The 15,283-nt window shown below is 38.0% G+C and overlaps 2 protein-coding genes across 3 annotated transcripts; one reads left to right on the forward strand and one right to left on the reverse strand.

The window, feature by feature from the left end:
* Nucleotides 1–313: 313 nt before the first annotated feature.
* On the forward strand, nucleotides 314–5,043 carry Cep164 (centrosomal protein 164). Its single transcript, XM_017086996.4, has 3 exons — nucleotides 314–682; nucleotides 1,296–1,407; nucleotides 1,468–5,043. Exons 1-3 carry the CDS (start codon nucleotides 532–534, stop codon nucleotides 4,937–4,939), a joined length of 3,735 nt encoding a protein of 1,244 aa, XP_016942485.2. The 5' UTR covers nucleotides 314–531; the 3' UTR covers nucleotides 4,940–5,043.
* Nucleotides 5,044–5,365: 322 nt separating this feature from the next.
* Nucleotides 5,366–15,074, reverse strand: Or13a (Odorant receptor 13a). Of its 2 annotated transcripts, none has more exons than XM_065867721.2 (6): nucleotides 14,683–15,074; nucleotides 6,316–6,747; nucleotides 6,044–6,143; nucleotides 5,875–5,982; nucleotides 5,626–5,814; nucleotides 5,366–5,573 (listed from the first exon to the last, which is right to left on the reverse strand). In XM_065867721.2, exons 1-6 carry the CDS (start codon nucleotides 15,048–15,050, stop codon nucleotides 5,499–5,501), a joined length of 1,272 nt encoding a protein of 423 aa, XP_065723793.2. In that variant the 5' UTR covers nucleotides 15,051–15,074; the 3' UTR covers nucleotides 5,366–5,498. The 2 variants fall into 2 exon arrangements, with proteins under 2 accessions (XP_065723793.2, XP_016942133.2); XM_017086644.4 differs by having other exon boundaries at nucleotides 6,316–6,750; nucleotides 14,683–15,072.
* Nucleotides 15,075–15,283: the final 209 nt, after the last annotated feature.

The following is a 15,283-nucleotide window of genomic DNA, read 5'->3' on the forward strand; positions in this document are numbered from 1 at the left end:
AATGCATATAAACGAAACCTAGTATAATTTTCAAGGATAATTTAATAACTATAACTACAAGGATAACTACAGTATTTTGTCAATGGTATTTTTATCGGGTTTTTGTTCGGTTGTTGTCGTGGTTGAAAACGAGGTGGACCTCTGTGCCGTCAGGCTGCGCAGAACGGTAAACTCGGTGCAATATCCTGTTGCCAACCAGATAATTGGCCAGCAACCCGTCTTCAGAGCATGCTCCGACATGCACACACACACACACACACACAGCCGTATATAGTATAACGATGACTCAGTAGGTATTTATATTTTCATTTTTAGGTCAAACTGCATCCGTTTATTCTCCCATTTACTCTGCTGTCGGCAGCATTCACTGAGGAATAATATGGAAAATTATGATTGCCAAATGGGAAAAATATAATAATATATGCAAATATATTGAGCGACACTTTGAGTACGGATAACTTCGGAAGCAACGTAAACGTCAGCTCAAAAAGTAGTTTCGTCGGTTAGTGAAGTCGCAGAAAAGTTCCCATTATGACGACCACCAGTATGTGCAAGAGGATATCCTCGGCAGCAGCAACAACTGAAATGGCCAAAGCGGTCTCAACAACATCATCATCATCTCAGGGTTCATCGGTGATTTGCGAGGAGGTATTCGACGAGGCGTGTTTTCCATCATCAGAGGGTAAGTTTTCCTCAATAGTTATAATTATAATCCCTTCTACCATTTGGGTGTGTGAATGCATTGTAATATCGATATTTTCGGGAAAAATCTATCCAGGTCCTGAAATTATCTACATATTAAGGACAAGTTTGGTAACTTCTTTTAATTTATTTTGAAAGAAAAAAGTTCGGATCCTTAATTTAGGACATTAACACATTTTCGACCATTTAAAAATATACGTATGTGTGTATATACTTCTGCAGGAAGTACATTTGTACCACATATACATCAGTGAAAAGTTCCTTAATCTGTTCTATTAATAACTGCGAGCTAACCGCAAAAGCATCTAAATCATTGATTTCCTGTTAAAAATAAAAGCTGTCAATTATTTGTTTTGCCCTGTTAAACAAAGTAGGCATAAAATATGTAGCTAAAACCTACATTATCGTAGAAGTGATGACTATTTCTTCTATTTTTTTTTGTTTTTGACTTATTCCACGTTTAAAAATGATCTATAAATCGATTTTTTTAATTTACAAAATGTTTTCTTAATGATAATACATACTTTAGTATGGTTTTTAAGATTTGATGAGTCGGTTTTTATTTGAAATCTTTTTTAATGTTTTTTTTTTAGAAATAAATGAATACGCCTCTTTGATTGGAATCGACCCTCAAAGGGAGCAGCATTTGCTCTATCTGGCCAAGGAAGGGTTGATGGCCGCCTTGCCACCGGATTGGAAGATATGGTAAGAATATTCCTAAAAATAATTTACTATAATAATACCATTTGTATAATATCGTGACAGCTTCTCTGAGGAGAAAAATGGTCATTACTATCATAATACGCGAACCAAGGAGTCGCAGTGGGATCATCCACTGGATGCAATATATCGAGATCTGGTTAATCAGGCGCGTCAAAAGCTATTGGAAACGACGTCTTCGGTGGGGGAAAATGCGCAGTTTGTCGACACTTCGGATGACCTATCGCAATTGGATTCCGGCATACGCAGTATGCAGGGCATCGATGAGATTCCCTCGCCGGGCCCATTGCCCCTGAACAATTTGGCCCGGAAGTGGTCGATGGCCAGTAAGGCTGGGTTCCTGGGACCCAGTCTACTAAGCGGCGGTAAAAGTCGATTTTTGGACTCTGGTACCAAGGATTTTGGACGTTTTTATCAGCTTGGCTTTGAGATGACCAAGTCTAAGGCCCAAATGGGGAATACTACTACCCAATTGAACGGGAAACTAGAGAACTCCGAGGAGAACGAAGTAGTTGGAAAAGTAGCTGGAACAGTATCGATGTTTCAAAAGGCACGTAGGCAATTGGAGAGCGATGGCTATACATCACCATCGGGTGTCAAGGGCATCCTACGTGACTCTAGTATAACCGATATAAGTCGAAGATTGGATCGCATGGAGCCAACGAGTGAGGTGGAGGATAAGAAGAGTGTGCGTTTTAATCTGGATCAGGCTCAGCGAGTAAAAAACTCCCAAGAGGAGACCCTATCGACAAAGATGACCCAGACCTATAAGCAGAATGAGAACTCAGAAGATGACGATGAGGATGTTGAGGTGGTAATCGATGATGATGATGATGATGGGGATCAGAATGAGGATGGGGATGTGGATGTGGATGATAAGGAGGAGGCAGATGACCTTTGGCACGAGAAGGAGACCAACCTAATGGAGGGCATATACAATTTGAACCCTTTTTTATTGGACTCCAACAAACCTATAACCAAATCAACTGAAGTAATAAAAATATCAGGATCAGGATTAGGATCTGTAGAAGCACCTGCTGATAAAACCAAGGGTTGTGAAGCACCCAAATTATTTTACGATGACACAGACTCCGATTCGAAGGGCAGTTCTGTGCGCAGCTTCATCATAAACAAATCCGAACAGGACTCATCTCATTTGGCGGGCAACAATGCCTTCGATCTGGAGGCATTGGGCCGAAAGCACAGCTACGAACTGGAGCAGCTGCAGCTCAAATCGGGACAACTGGCGGCGGACAAGTCCATAAACCATGGTCCCATCTTCTCTGACAATGCCACCAGTGAGGTCCAACTGCAGAATGATTTCGAGGCCATAAGGCGGGATCATGAGGCGAAGTTAAAGAGATTCCGTCATGAATACGATCTGCGACTCACCTCCCATCAGCACAAACTGGAGGAGGCCTTCGAGCTTCAAATGGAGAAGTATAGGGTGCAATTGGAGCGTCAACTACAGAGCAAGCGAAGTCTGGTGGTGAGTGAGCACAAGACTCGGATCGACACCTTGCAGAGCAATCACGAGGAGATCCTAAGGGATCTAGAGCGAGAACTTCACAGCGAGGAGGAGATCTTGCGCAGGGAACAGGCCACCCGGCTGGCCCAACTGCGCGAGAAGTTTGCCCGTGAGCTGGACGCGGAGAAGCAGCGAGGCCGGGAGAAGGGCGAGGAGAGGCTCTACGAGAAGGTGCGCTGCGAGAAGCGACTCCTGGAGGACAAGTATCGGTGCCTCAAGGAGAAGTATGTGCGCCTCAAGACGGACGTCAAGCTCTCCCTGGAGCGACGCAATCGGCGAAGGGAGGCCCAAATGGTGCCACAGCATCATAACCACACCAATAGCACAAAGTCTATAAGCGGAGCCGAGATGGAGCGCTCCATAGAGCGATACTACAAACCCCAAGCTCAATCTGGTAATAGCGATAATCGATCTCTGAGCTACTCGGATCAGGCAATTGCCGGCGAGGCGGTGGTCAAGCCACCAGTTCCCCACAAGGGTCAACTGGCCAAGGCATCTTATAACATCAGACAGTTGCAACTGCAGGATGACAACACCTCTATAAGTCAATCGGATACGACTCTATCGAATACCTATAACAATGGTCGGTATGGACCATTTCTCAAGTCGGCCAGTGGCGTTTTATCAGCCAGAACGGTGAGCGATAATGGCAACTCATCGAGGGATATAGTGGGTGGTGCTATATCGAATCTGGAGAGGAACAACAATAGCAACCAGGGCAAGGAGTCGACCAGTCTGAGTAGGATCGTCTTTTCGCGCACCAAGTCGGCATCGACATCGCGCCTGAATTCTGATACAAGCTATAAGGGTGAACGGCCCTGCACTCCGGTGGAGAATCTGCGCCACCAGCTGCAGAAACTCGAAGCTCTCGAAGATCAGTTCCCGGAGAATACCCTGGATGCCCCCTATCATTTGCGCTATCCCTTCACTGACATCTCCATCAAGCCCAATGGCGTGGGTTCCGAATTGGAGTTCTTTAAGCATCGCATACATCTCGAAAGGGATTCAGTGCGTCGGGCCAAGGAATCCCTAAGGACACAACGCACTAACTTTAGGATGCGTCAGCGGGAGATCAGTCAGCAGCGGAAGATAACCGCTTTATCGCCAAAACACTCGATCGATCAGCTGATCCAGGAGGAGAAGGAACTAACCGAGATGGAGGTTAATCTGCACCGCACCAGATCCCTACTGGGCGAGAAGATAATACGACTGAGACATCTGGAGCAGAGTCTGCTGAGGATCTACGAGAAGGAAAAGTCCATACTGGATCTGGGTTCCATGGACGATGCGGCCACACTAAGCGATCTATCGTCGCACTCGAGTTCCGGCTTCAGTAGCACCGAACTGGCCAGTGCCGCCGATTTCCACAAGAAGAAGGAGTACTATCAGCAGGAGTCGAACGAGTGTATTGAGAATCTGGAGATACTCAATGCCGAGATCCGTGAGATCCTGGATATATTCGGACAGAAGCATCATCAGCAACAGCAGCATGATCAATCTGCATCGGCTATACCGATGCTATCGCCAAGGGATTTGGGATGGTCACAGGTGCTGAAGCATCAGCAGCATTCCGGTACCCAAAACTTTTCCCTTTCAGATGATATCATCGAGGGCGGCGGCGTTGGAGGGGCGGTACATATACCCCATTCGATACCCACTCTCGCGGACCGTTTGGAGACCTATCGCCAGCTGGCCGCCGGTCGGATGCAGAGTTCCATGGGCGCGGCCATCCTAACGGCCAATACTATAGTCTCGCAAAGTCCAAGGGCCGTCAACTATACTACTTGTTTGGTGGAACGAACTCGGGATCTACGCAACTGGCTGCGACAGGCCAAGAACGAGCATGATTTCCTGGTTCAGCATGGAATCACATCGGGACAGACTTCGGTTGTTGGGGATGCCAGCACCTCTATTACAGGTCACTGTGCATCCATGGGCAACACGACTGGTGACAGAGGAAACTCTGCACGTGGCAAGAACGATATTTAAATCAAGGAATGGGTAGTGCATATTTTAATTACAAAAATATTCATAGTTACTATTTGTGATCTTATGTTTGTCTGAGAATTTCATTAAAAATAAGAAAATATCTATCCGAACTTTGTATTGCCCTGGGAGAGAAGAACTTTAAGGTAAGAAGAATCAATACAAGATCATGCAAGAATTATTCACCTAAATCTTATAATAATAAACCTAGGCCGCGAATTCTTCAGATCTCAATCGACTTTTTAGAGCTTTCACTTTCCGGCTTAAATCATGGCCAATAACAATTTAAGGAACGTATAAGAAATATAAACCTAAAGAGAATAATGATAATATAATTAAAAACCCTAGTCGCGAATTCTTCAGGAATACAGCTAAAATTGGTTTACACCGACTTACCTAACAAGTACATATGCAAAAATTATAAACATATACGTTTCTTCATTTTATTTTATTTGAAAAATAGGCACAATATTTTATTCTATAAATAGTTCTTAAAGCAATATGAAATTATAGACGCATCTATTTTAAATATACGTTGTACTACTTTATTATAAACCTTTATTTAGTCAAGTTTCTTTTCGTCATCGAAGTAAACAGACCGCAAAAGGGTAAAATAACTTATGGACGTACTTAATATCTGAAAAAGATTTGATTTACGGTTTATTTGCTTTACAAATAGGGATACATACCGCGGTAAAACTTTGTAGGGAGAGAGTTGAGAATTTGAAAGCGGTTATCCTTACGGGTTGTTGGCTGCAAAGTATCATAAAGCTTAAGTGATTTCGGACTCGCTTGCTTGATGGTTTATAAGAAAGATACTCAATGCGATCTGAGCCTTCCCATTGACATTCATAAAGAACTTGCGCTGTCTGAGTGGACTGTGTTTTGGAAAAATATGGGTCAAATTGGTTTAAAGTATTTTATTTACTAGTTCTAACCTGTTTTATTAAAGCATCTCCATTCTCGCAAAGAACGTATAATTGCGAAAGGGCCGAGGATATATATATAATAAACTTTACGTAATCCCCAATGAACATATTCTTTCCCTGATTTAGAAAATGAAGAAAATTGTTATCCTTAAGAATTCAAAATATTTATGGTACCTACAGTTATTATCTGAAAGCCAACCATGCAAATAAGAACTGATGAAATCATAAGGTTGGCCAATAGAATTGGATTAAAGAAGTCCTCTAAGCGCTTAGCGAATCTACCAAGCAAAAAAATGATTATTGATTAGTATTTTTAAATGGATAAGACATAGGGAGGTTCATTTATACAAGGCCCCAGGAAAAGGTGTATAATATATAATTTCCAAAATTGCAAATAGAAATAATAGATTAATTGTTGTAATACGGTTAGTACATTTGCAAAATACCAACCTGATAATATTGTTGTGTTTTTGTACAACACGTTTGATGCGCTCTAGTTGAACCTCTTCTGCCAATTCCGGATTAACTATTCCCGTAAATAACTTGTCGATTTGTTCGTGTAGCAATCGAAACTGGCCGCAAGTGTAGGTTATAAAGAATCCAAGAATTGTATCTTCTGCAAACAAAGTGGTCACCACGCAGATTCCTGCGTATGATGTAAATATGTAGGTCAGCACATAGCTGATCCAATTATTGTACGGATTGTATGGAAAGACCATTTTGTAGGGAAATGGCTTTTCCTGTGAGTCTATTTCGGGTCCGAAAAATATTTCAACTAAAGGCAAGACGCAGTACATGATTATAAGGCATGATAGCAAAGCCGTCATTATGCTAAATGTGATCATGCGCTTACGGCACTCCGCAGCTACATTGTTTTTAGAACTGCTGTTGAAGGACAAAATAAATGAGAGGTATTATTATTTAAACTAAGCTTTAGAAAGTTTTACTGAAAAAATAAATATGAACACGAAAAATAAACATATAATACTATTTTCTCGCGGTTTTTGATCATAGTTTAGCCAAATCAAGGCGTACAGCTAAAAGACCGACTGTTTTGAGCAGCTTGCTAGATATGCTAACGATCCCCATCACTTTAAGGAAAATTAATTTTTTGACCAATTTTCGCACTTTTTGTAAGGGGATACATCACATTTTTTTGGGAAAATGGGCAAAAATTGAAAATTTTCAGGTTTGAATGCCAATTGATTGGAAATTAAACAACGAGCTCAACGAGGTATGACATTCCTCATTCTGACCTTTATTTTAATTTTGGCAGCGAAAAAGCTGAATTTTTATAGCGTAAAAATAGCGTTCCGATTTTGGTCAAAAATACGATATTCAGATTTTGTCAAAAATTCGATTTTTCTCTCCGGTTTTTCAATCGTAGTTTAGCCAAATCAAGGCGTACAGCTAAAAGACCGACTGTTTTGAGCAGCTTGCTAGATATGCTAACGATCCCCATCACTTTAAGGAAAATTTATTTTTTGAGCAATTTTCGCACTTTTTGTAAGGGGTTACATCACATTTTTTTGGGAAAATGGGCAAAAATTGAAAATTTTCAGGTTTGAATGCCAATCGATTGGAAATTAAACAACGAGCTCAACGAGGTATGACATTCCTCATTCTGACTTTTATTTTAATTTTGGCAGCGAAAAAACTGAATTTTTATAGCGTAAAAATAGCGTTCCGATTTTGGTCAAAAATACGATATTCAGATTTTGTCAAAAATTCGATTTTTCTCTCCGGTTTTTCAATCGTAGTTTAGCCAAATCAAGGCGTACTGCTAAAAGACCGACTGTTTTGAGCAGCTTGCTAGATATGCTAACGTTCCCCATCACTTTAAGGAAAATTTATTTTTTGACCAATTTTCGCACTTTTTGTAAGGGGTTACATCACATTTTTTTGGGAAAATGGGCAAAAATTGAAAATTTTCAGGTTTGAATGCCAATCGATTGGAAATTAAACAACGAGCTCAACGAGGTATGACATTCCTCATTCTGACCTTTATTTTAATTTTGGCAGCGAAAAAGCTGAATTTTTATAGCGTAAAAATAGCGTTCCGATTTTGGTCAAAAATACGATATTCAGATTTTGTCAAAAATTCGATTTTTCTCTCCGGTTTTTCAATCGTAGTTTAGCCAAATCAAGGCGTACTGCTAAAAGACCGACTGTTTTGAGCAGCTTGCTAGATATGCTAACGTTCCCCATCACTTTAAGGAAAATTTATTTTTTGACCAATTTTCGCACTTTTTGTAAGGGGTTACATCACATTTTTTTGGGAAAATGGGCAAAAATTGAAAATTTTCAGGTTTGAATGCCAATCGATTGGAAATTAAACAACGAGCTCAACGAGGTATGACATTCCTCATTCTGACCTTTATTTTAATTTTGGCAGCGAAAAAGCTGAATTTTTATAGCGTAAAAATAGCGTTCCGATTTTGGTCAAAAATACGATATTCAGATTTTGTCAAAAATTCGATTTTTCTCTCCGGTTTTTCAATCGTAGTTTAGCCAAATCAAGGCGTACAGCTAAAAGACCGACTGTTTTGAGCAGCTTGCTAGATATGCTAACGATCCCCATCACTTTAAGGAAAATTTATTTTTTGAGCAATTTTCGCACTTTTTGTAAGGGGTTACATCACATTTTTTTGGGAAAATGGGCAAAAATTGAAAATTTTCAGGTTTGAATGCCAATCGATTGGAAATTAAACAACGAGCTCAGCGAGGTATGACATTCCTCATTCTGACTTTTATTTTAATTTTGGCAGCGAAAAAACTGAATTTTTATAGCGTAAAAATAGCGTTCCGATTTTGGTCAAAAATACGATATTCAGATTTTGTCAAAAATTCGATTTTTCTCTCCGGTTTTTCAATCGTAGTTTAGCCAAATCAAGGCGTACTGCTAAAAGACCGACTGTTTTGAGCAGCTTGCTAGATATGCTAACGATCCCCATCACTTTAAGGAAAATTTATTTTTTGACCAATTTTCGCACTTTTTGTAAGGGGTTACATCACATTTTTTGGGAAAATGGGCAAAAATTGAAAATTTTCAGGTTTGAATGCCAATCGATTGGAAATTAAACAACGAGCTCAACGAGGTATGACATTCCTCATTCTGACCTTTATTTTAATTTTGGCAGCGAAAAAACTGAATTTTTATAGCGTAAAAATAGCGTTCCGATTTTGGTCAAAAATACGATATTCAGATTTTGTCAAAAATTCGATTTTTCTCTCCGGTTTTTCAATCGTAGTTTAGCCAAATCAAGGCGAACAGCTAAAAGACCGACTGTTTTGAGCAGCTTGCTAGATATGCTAACGATCCCCATCACTTTAAGGAAAATTTATTTTTTGAGCAATTTTCGCACTTTTTGTGAGGGGTTACATCACATTTTTTTGGGAAAATGGGCAAAAATTGAAAATTTTCAGGTTTGAATGCCAATCGATTGGAAATTAAACAACGAGCTCAACGAGGTATGACATTCCTCATTCTGACTTTTATTTTTATTTTGGCAGCCAAAAAACTGAATTTTTATAGCGAAAAAATAGCGTTCCGATTTTGGTCAAAAATACGATATTCAGATTTTGTCAAAAATTCGATTTTTCTCTCCGGTTTTTCAATCGTAGTTTAGCCAAATCAAGGCGTACAGCTAAAAGACCGACTGTTTTGAGCAGCTTGCTAGATATGCTAACGATCCCCATCACTTTAAGGAAAATTTATTTTTTGAGCAATTTTCGCACTTTTTGTAAGGGGTTACATCACATTTTTTTGGGAAAATGGGCAAAAATGGAAAATTTTCAGGTTTGAATGTCAATCGATTGGAAATTAAACAACGAGTTCAACGAGGTATGACATTCCTCATTCTGACTTTTATTTTTATTTTGGCAGCCAAAAAACTGAATTTTTATGGCGAAAAAAAGAGGGTTCCGATTTTGGTCAAAAATACGATATTCAGATTTTAGTCAAAAATGCGATTTTTCTCTCCGGTTTTTCAATCGTCGTTTAGCCAAATCAAGGCGTACAGCTAAAAGACCGACTGTTTTGAGCAGCTTGCTAGATATGCTAACAATCCCCATCACTTTAAGGAAAATTTATTTTTTGACCAATTTTCGCACTTTTTGTAAGGGGTTACATCACATTTTTTTGGGAAAATGGGCAAAAATTGAAAATTTTCAGGTTTGAATGCCAATCGATTGGAAATTAAACAACGAGCTCAACGAGGTATGACATTCCTCATTCTGACTTTTATTTTTATTTTGGCAGCCAAAAAACTGAATTTTTATAGCGAAAAAATAGCGTTCCGATTTTGGTCAAAAATACGATATTCAGATATTGTCAAAAATTCGATTTTTCTCTCCGGTTTTTCAATCGTAGTTTAGCCAAATCAAGGCGTACAGCTAAAAGACCGACTGTTTTGAGCAGCTTGCTAGATATGCTAACGATCCCCATCACTTTAAGGAAAATTTATTTTTTGAGCAATTTTCGCACTTTTTGTAAGGGGTTACATCACATTTTTTTGGGAAAATGGGCAAAAATGGAAAATTTTCAGGTTTGAATGCCAATCGATTGGAAATTAAACAACGAGTTCAACGAGGTATGACATTCCTCATTCTGACTTTTATTTTTATTTTGGCAGCCAAAAAACTGAATTTTTATGGCGAAAAAATAGGGTTCCGATTTTGGTCAAAAATACGATATTCAGATTTTAGTCAAAAATGCGATTTTTCTCTCCGGTTTTTCAATCGTCGTTTAGCCAAATCAAGGCGTACAGCTAAAAGACCGACTGTTTTGAGCAGCTTGCTAGATATGCTAACGATCCCCATCACTTTAAGGAAAATTTATTTTTTGACCAATTTTCGCACATTTTTTTGGGAAAATGGGCAAAAATTGAAAATTTTCAGGTTTGAATGCCAATCGATTGGAAATTAAACAACGAGCTCAACGAGGTATGACATTCCTCATTCTGACTTTTATTTTTATTTTGGCAGCCAAAAAACTGAATTTTTATGGCGAAAAAATAGGGTTCCGATTTTGGTCAAAAATACGATATTCAGATTTTAGTCAAAAATTCGATTTTTCTCTCCGGTTTTTCAATCGTAGTTTAGCCAAATCAAGGCGTACAGCTAAAAGACCGACTGTTTTGAGCAGCTTGCTAGATATGCTAACGATCCCCATCACTTTAAGGAAAATTTATTTTTTGAGCAATTTTCGCACATTTTTTTGGGAAAATGGGCAAAAATTGAAAATTTTCAGGTTTGAATGCCAATCGATTGGAAATTAAACAACGAGCTCAACGAGGTATGACATTCCTCATTCTGACTTTTATTTTTATTTTGGCAGCCAAAAAACTGAATTTTTATAGCGAAAAAATAGCGTTCCGATTTTGGTCAAAAATACGATATTCAGATTTTAGTCAAAAATTCGATTTTTCTCTCCGGTTTTTCAATCGTAGTTTAGCCAAATCAAGGCGTACAGCTAAAAGACCGACTGTTTTGAGCAGCTTGCTAGATATGCTAACGATCCCCATCACTTTTATAAAAATTTATTTTTTGACCAATTTTCGCATTTTTTGTGAAAATTGGCAAAAATGGAAAATTTTCAGGTTTGAATGCCAATCGATTGGAAATTAAACAACGAGCTCAACGAGGTATGACATTCCTCATTCTGACTTTTATTTTTATTTTGGCAGCCAAAAAACTGAATTTTTATGGCGAAAAAATAGGGTTCCGATTTTGGTCAAAAATACGATATTCAGATTTTAGTCAAAAATGCGATTTTTCTCTCCGGTTTTTCAATCGTCGTTTAGCCAAATCAAGGCGTACAGCTAAAAGACCGACTGTTTTGAGCAGCTTGCTAGATATGCTAACGATCCCCATCACTTTAAGGAAAATTTATTTTTTGACCAATATTCGCACTTTTTGTAAGGGATTACATCACATTTTTTTGGGAAAATGGGCAAAAATTGAAAATTTTCAGGTTTGAATGCCAATCGATTGGAAATTAAACAACGAGCTCAACGAGGTATGACATTCCTCATTCTGACTTTTATTTTTATTTTGGCAGCCAAAAAACTGAATTTTTATAGCGTAAAAATAGCGTTCCGATTTTGGTCAAAAATACGATATTCAGATTTTGTCAAAAATTCGATTTTTCTCTCCGGTTTTTCAATCGTAGTTTAGCCAAATCAAGGCGAACAGCTAAAAGACCGACTGTTTTGAGCAGCTTGCTAGATATGCTAACGATCCCCATCACTTTAAGGAAAATTTATTTTTTGAGCAATTTTCGCACTTTTTGTGAGGGGTTACATCACATTTTTTTGGGAAAATGGGCAAAAATTGAAAATTTTCAGGTTTGAATGCCAATCGATTGGAAATTAAACAACGAGCTCAACGAGGTATGACATTCCTCATTCTGACTTTTATTTTTATTTTGGCAGCCAAAAAACTGAATTTTTATAGCGAAAAAATAGCGTTCCGATTTTGGTCAAAAATACGATATTCAGATTTTGTCAAAAATTCGATTTTTCTCTCCGGTTTTTCAATCGTAGTTTAGCCAAATCAAGGCGTACAGCTAAAAGACCGACTGTTTTGAGCAGCTTGCTAGATATGCTAACGATCCCCATCACTTTAAGGAAAATTTATTTTTTGAGCAATTTTCGCACTTTTTGTAAGGGGTTACATCACATTTTTTTGGGAAAATGGGCAAAAATGGAAAATTTTCAGGTTTGAATGCCAATCGATTGGAAATTAAACAACGAGTTCAACGAGGTATGACATTCCTCATTCTGACTTTTATTTTTATTTTGGCAGCCAAAAAACTGAATTTTTATGGCGAAAAAAAGAGGGTTCCGATTTTGGTCAAAAATACGATATTCAGATTTTAGTCAAAAATGCGATTTTTCTCTCCGGTTTTTCAATCGTCGTTTAGCCAAATCAAGGCGTACAGCTAAAAGACCGACTGTTTTGAGCAGCTTGCTAGATATGCTAACAATCCCCATCACTTTAAGGAAAATTTATTTTTTGACCAATTTTCGCACTTTTTGTAAGGGGTTACATCACATTTTTTTGGGAAAATGGGCAAAAATTGAAAATTTTCAGGTTTGAATGCCAATCGATTGGAAATTAAACAACGAGCTCAACGAGGTATGACATTCCTCATTCTGACTTTTATTTTTATTTTGGCAGCCAAAAAACTGAATTTTTATAGCGAAAAAATAGCGTTCCGATTTTGGTCAAAAATACGATATTCAGATATTGTCAAAAATTCGATTTTTCTCTCCGGTTTTTCAATCGTAGTTTAGCCAAATCAAGGCGTACAGCTAAAAGACCGACTGTTTTGAGCAGCTTGCTAGATATGCTAACGATCCCCATCACTTTAAGGAAAATTTATTTTTTGAGCAATTTTCGCACTTTTTGTAAGGGGTTACATCACATTTTTTTGGGAAAATGGGCAAAAATGGAAAATTTTCAGGTTTGAATGCCAATCGATTGGAAATTAAACAACGAGTTCAACGAGGTATGACATTCCTCATTCTGACTTTTATTTTTATTTTGGCAGCCAAAAAACTGAATTTTTATGGCGAAAAAATAGGGTTCCGATTTTGGTCAAAAATACGATATTCAGATTTTAGTCAAAAATGCGATTTTTCTCTCCGGTTTTTCAATCGTCGTTTAGCCAAATCAAGGCGTACAGCTAAAAGACCGACTGTTTTGAGCAGCTTGCTAGATATGCTAACGATCCCCATCACTTTAAGGAAAATTTATTTTTTGACCAATTTTCGCACATTTTTTTGGGAAAATGGGCAAAAATTGAAAATTTTCAGGTTTGAATGCCAATCGATTGGAAATTAAACAACGAGCTCAACGAGGTATGACATTCCTCATTCTGACTTTTATTTTTATTTTGGCAGCCAAAAAACTGAATTTTTATAGCGAAAAAATAGCGTTCCGATTTTGGTCAAAAATACGATATTCAGATTTTAGTCAAAAATTCGATTTTTCTCTCCGGTTTTTCAATCGTAGTTTAGCCAAATCAAGGCGTACAGCTAAAAGACCGACTGTTTTGAGCAGCTTGCTAGATATGCTAACGATCCCCATCACTTTTATAAAAATTTATTTTTTGACCAATTTTCGCATTTTTTGTGAAAATTGGCAAAAATGGAAAATTTTCAGGTTTGAATGCCAATCGATTGGAAATTAAACAACGAGCTCAACGAGGTATGACATTCCTCATTCTGACTTTTATTTTTATTTTGGCAGCCAAAAAACTGAATTTTTATGGCGAAAAAATAGGGTTCCGATTTTGGTCAAAAATACGATATTCAGATTTTAGTCAAAAATGCGATTTTTCTCTCCGGTTTTTCAATCGTCGTTTAGCCAAATCAAGGCGTACAGCTAAAAGACCGACTGTTTTGAGCAGCTTGCTAGATATGCTAACGATCCCCATCACTTTAAGGAAAATTTATTTTTTGACCAATATTCGCACTTTTTGTAAGGGATTACATCACATTTTTTTGGGAAAATGGGCAAAAATTGAAAATTTTCAGGTTTGAATGCCAATCGATTGGAAATTAAACAACGAGCTCAACGAGGTATGACATTCCTCATTCTGACTTTTATTTTTATTTTGGCAGCCAAAAAACTGAATTTTTATAGCGTAAAAATAGCGTTCCGATTTTGGTCCAAAATACGATATTCAGATTTTGTCAAAAATTCGATTTTTCTCTCCGGTTTTTCAATCGTAGTTTAGCCAAACCAAGGCGTACAGCTAAAAGTCCGATTGTTTTAAACAGCTTACATTATTTTATTATTTTAACTTACTCTGGAATCCAGATTTCGTATGAAAAATGTTCAATTAGTTTCCGAAATTTTCGCTGGTTTAGGCGTAAATGAATGAGTCTCACAAAATTAAGGACTCCCATAAAGGTTGTACAACAGTTTTCCGTGGTGATTATGATATCGGAAAGGTTTTTGAGCAAAAAAGCCGTTTGATAACTGATTGTTATCCCAACGGAAGCTATGACGTACCACGCCCATGTTGTATAAGCAGTGGCAAAAAATGAATTGCCATAAAAAGGTTGGCTTTTCTTTTCGGTTGACGTTTCCGCTAAAGGCCAAGAGCCATTCAGTTTTAGCCAAACACACTGAATGGGAAAACGAAGTTTTTTATATGGATAGGAATAAAACATGCCTTTCTATTTATCAATTGACTTGGTTCTCAAAAACCAGCAGCACTTTTATAGTAAGCCAAAACACCCGGCGACAAGGAAATATAAAAGAGAATTTACTGTGCGTCAAAATTACCCCTTTTAGTAATTTCCTATAATTACACAGTAAATATTTTAGAAAGGGTTTGCATACAATGCCCATACTTACCGCCCAAAACCTTTGACACCACCTCATTAAACGCTTAATATGAAAT

This window comes from Drosophila suzukii, chromosome X, assembly GCF_043229965.1.
Source record: "Drosophila suzukii chromosome X, CBGP_Dsuzu_IsoJpt1.0, whole genome shotgun sequence".
Lineage (NCBI taxonomy): Eukaryota > Metazoa > Arthropoda > Insecta > Diptera > Drosophilidae > Drosophila > Drosophila suzukii.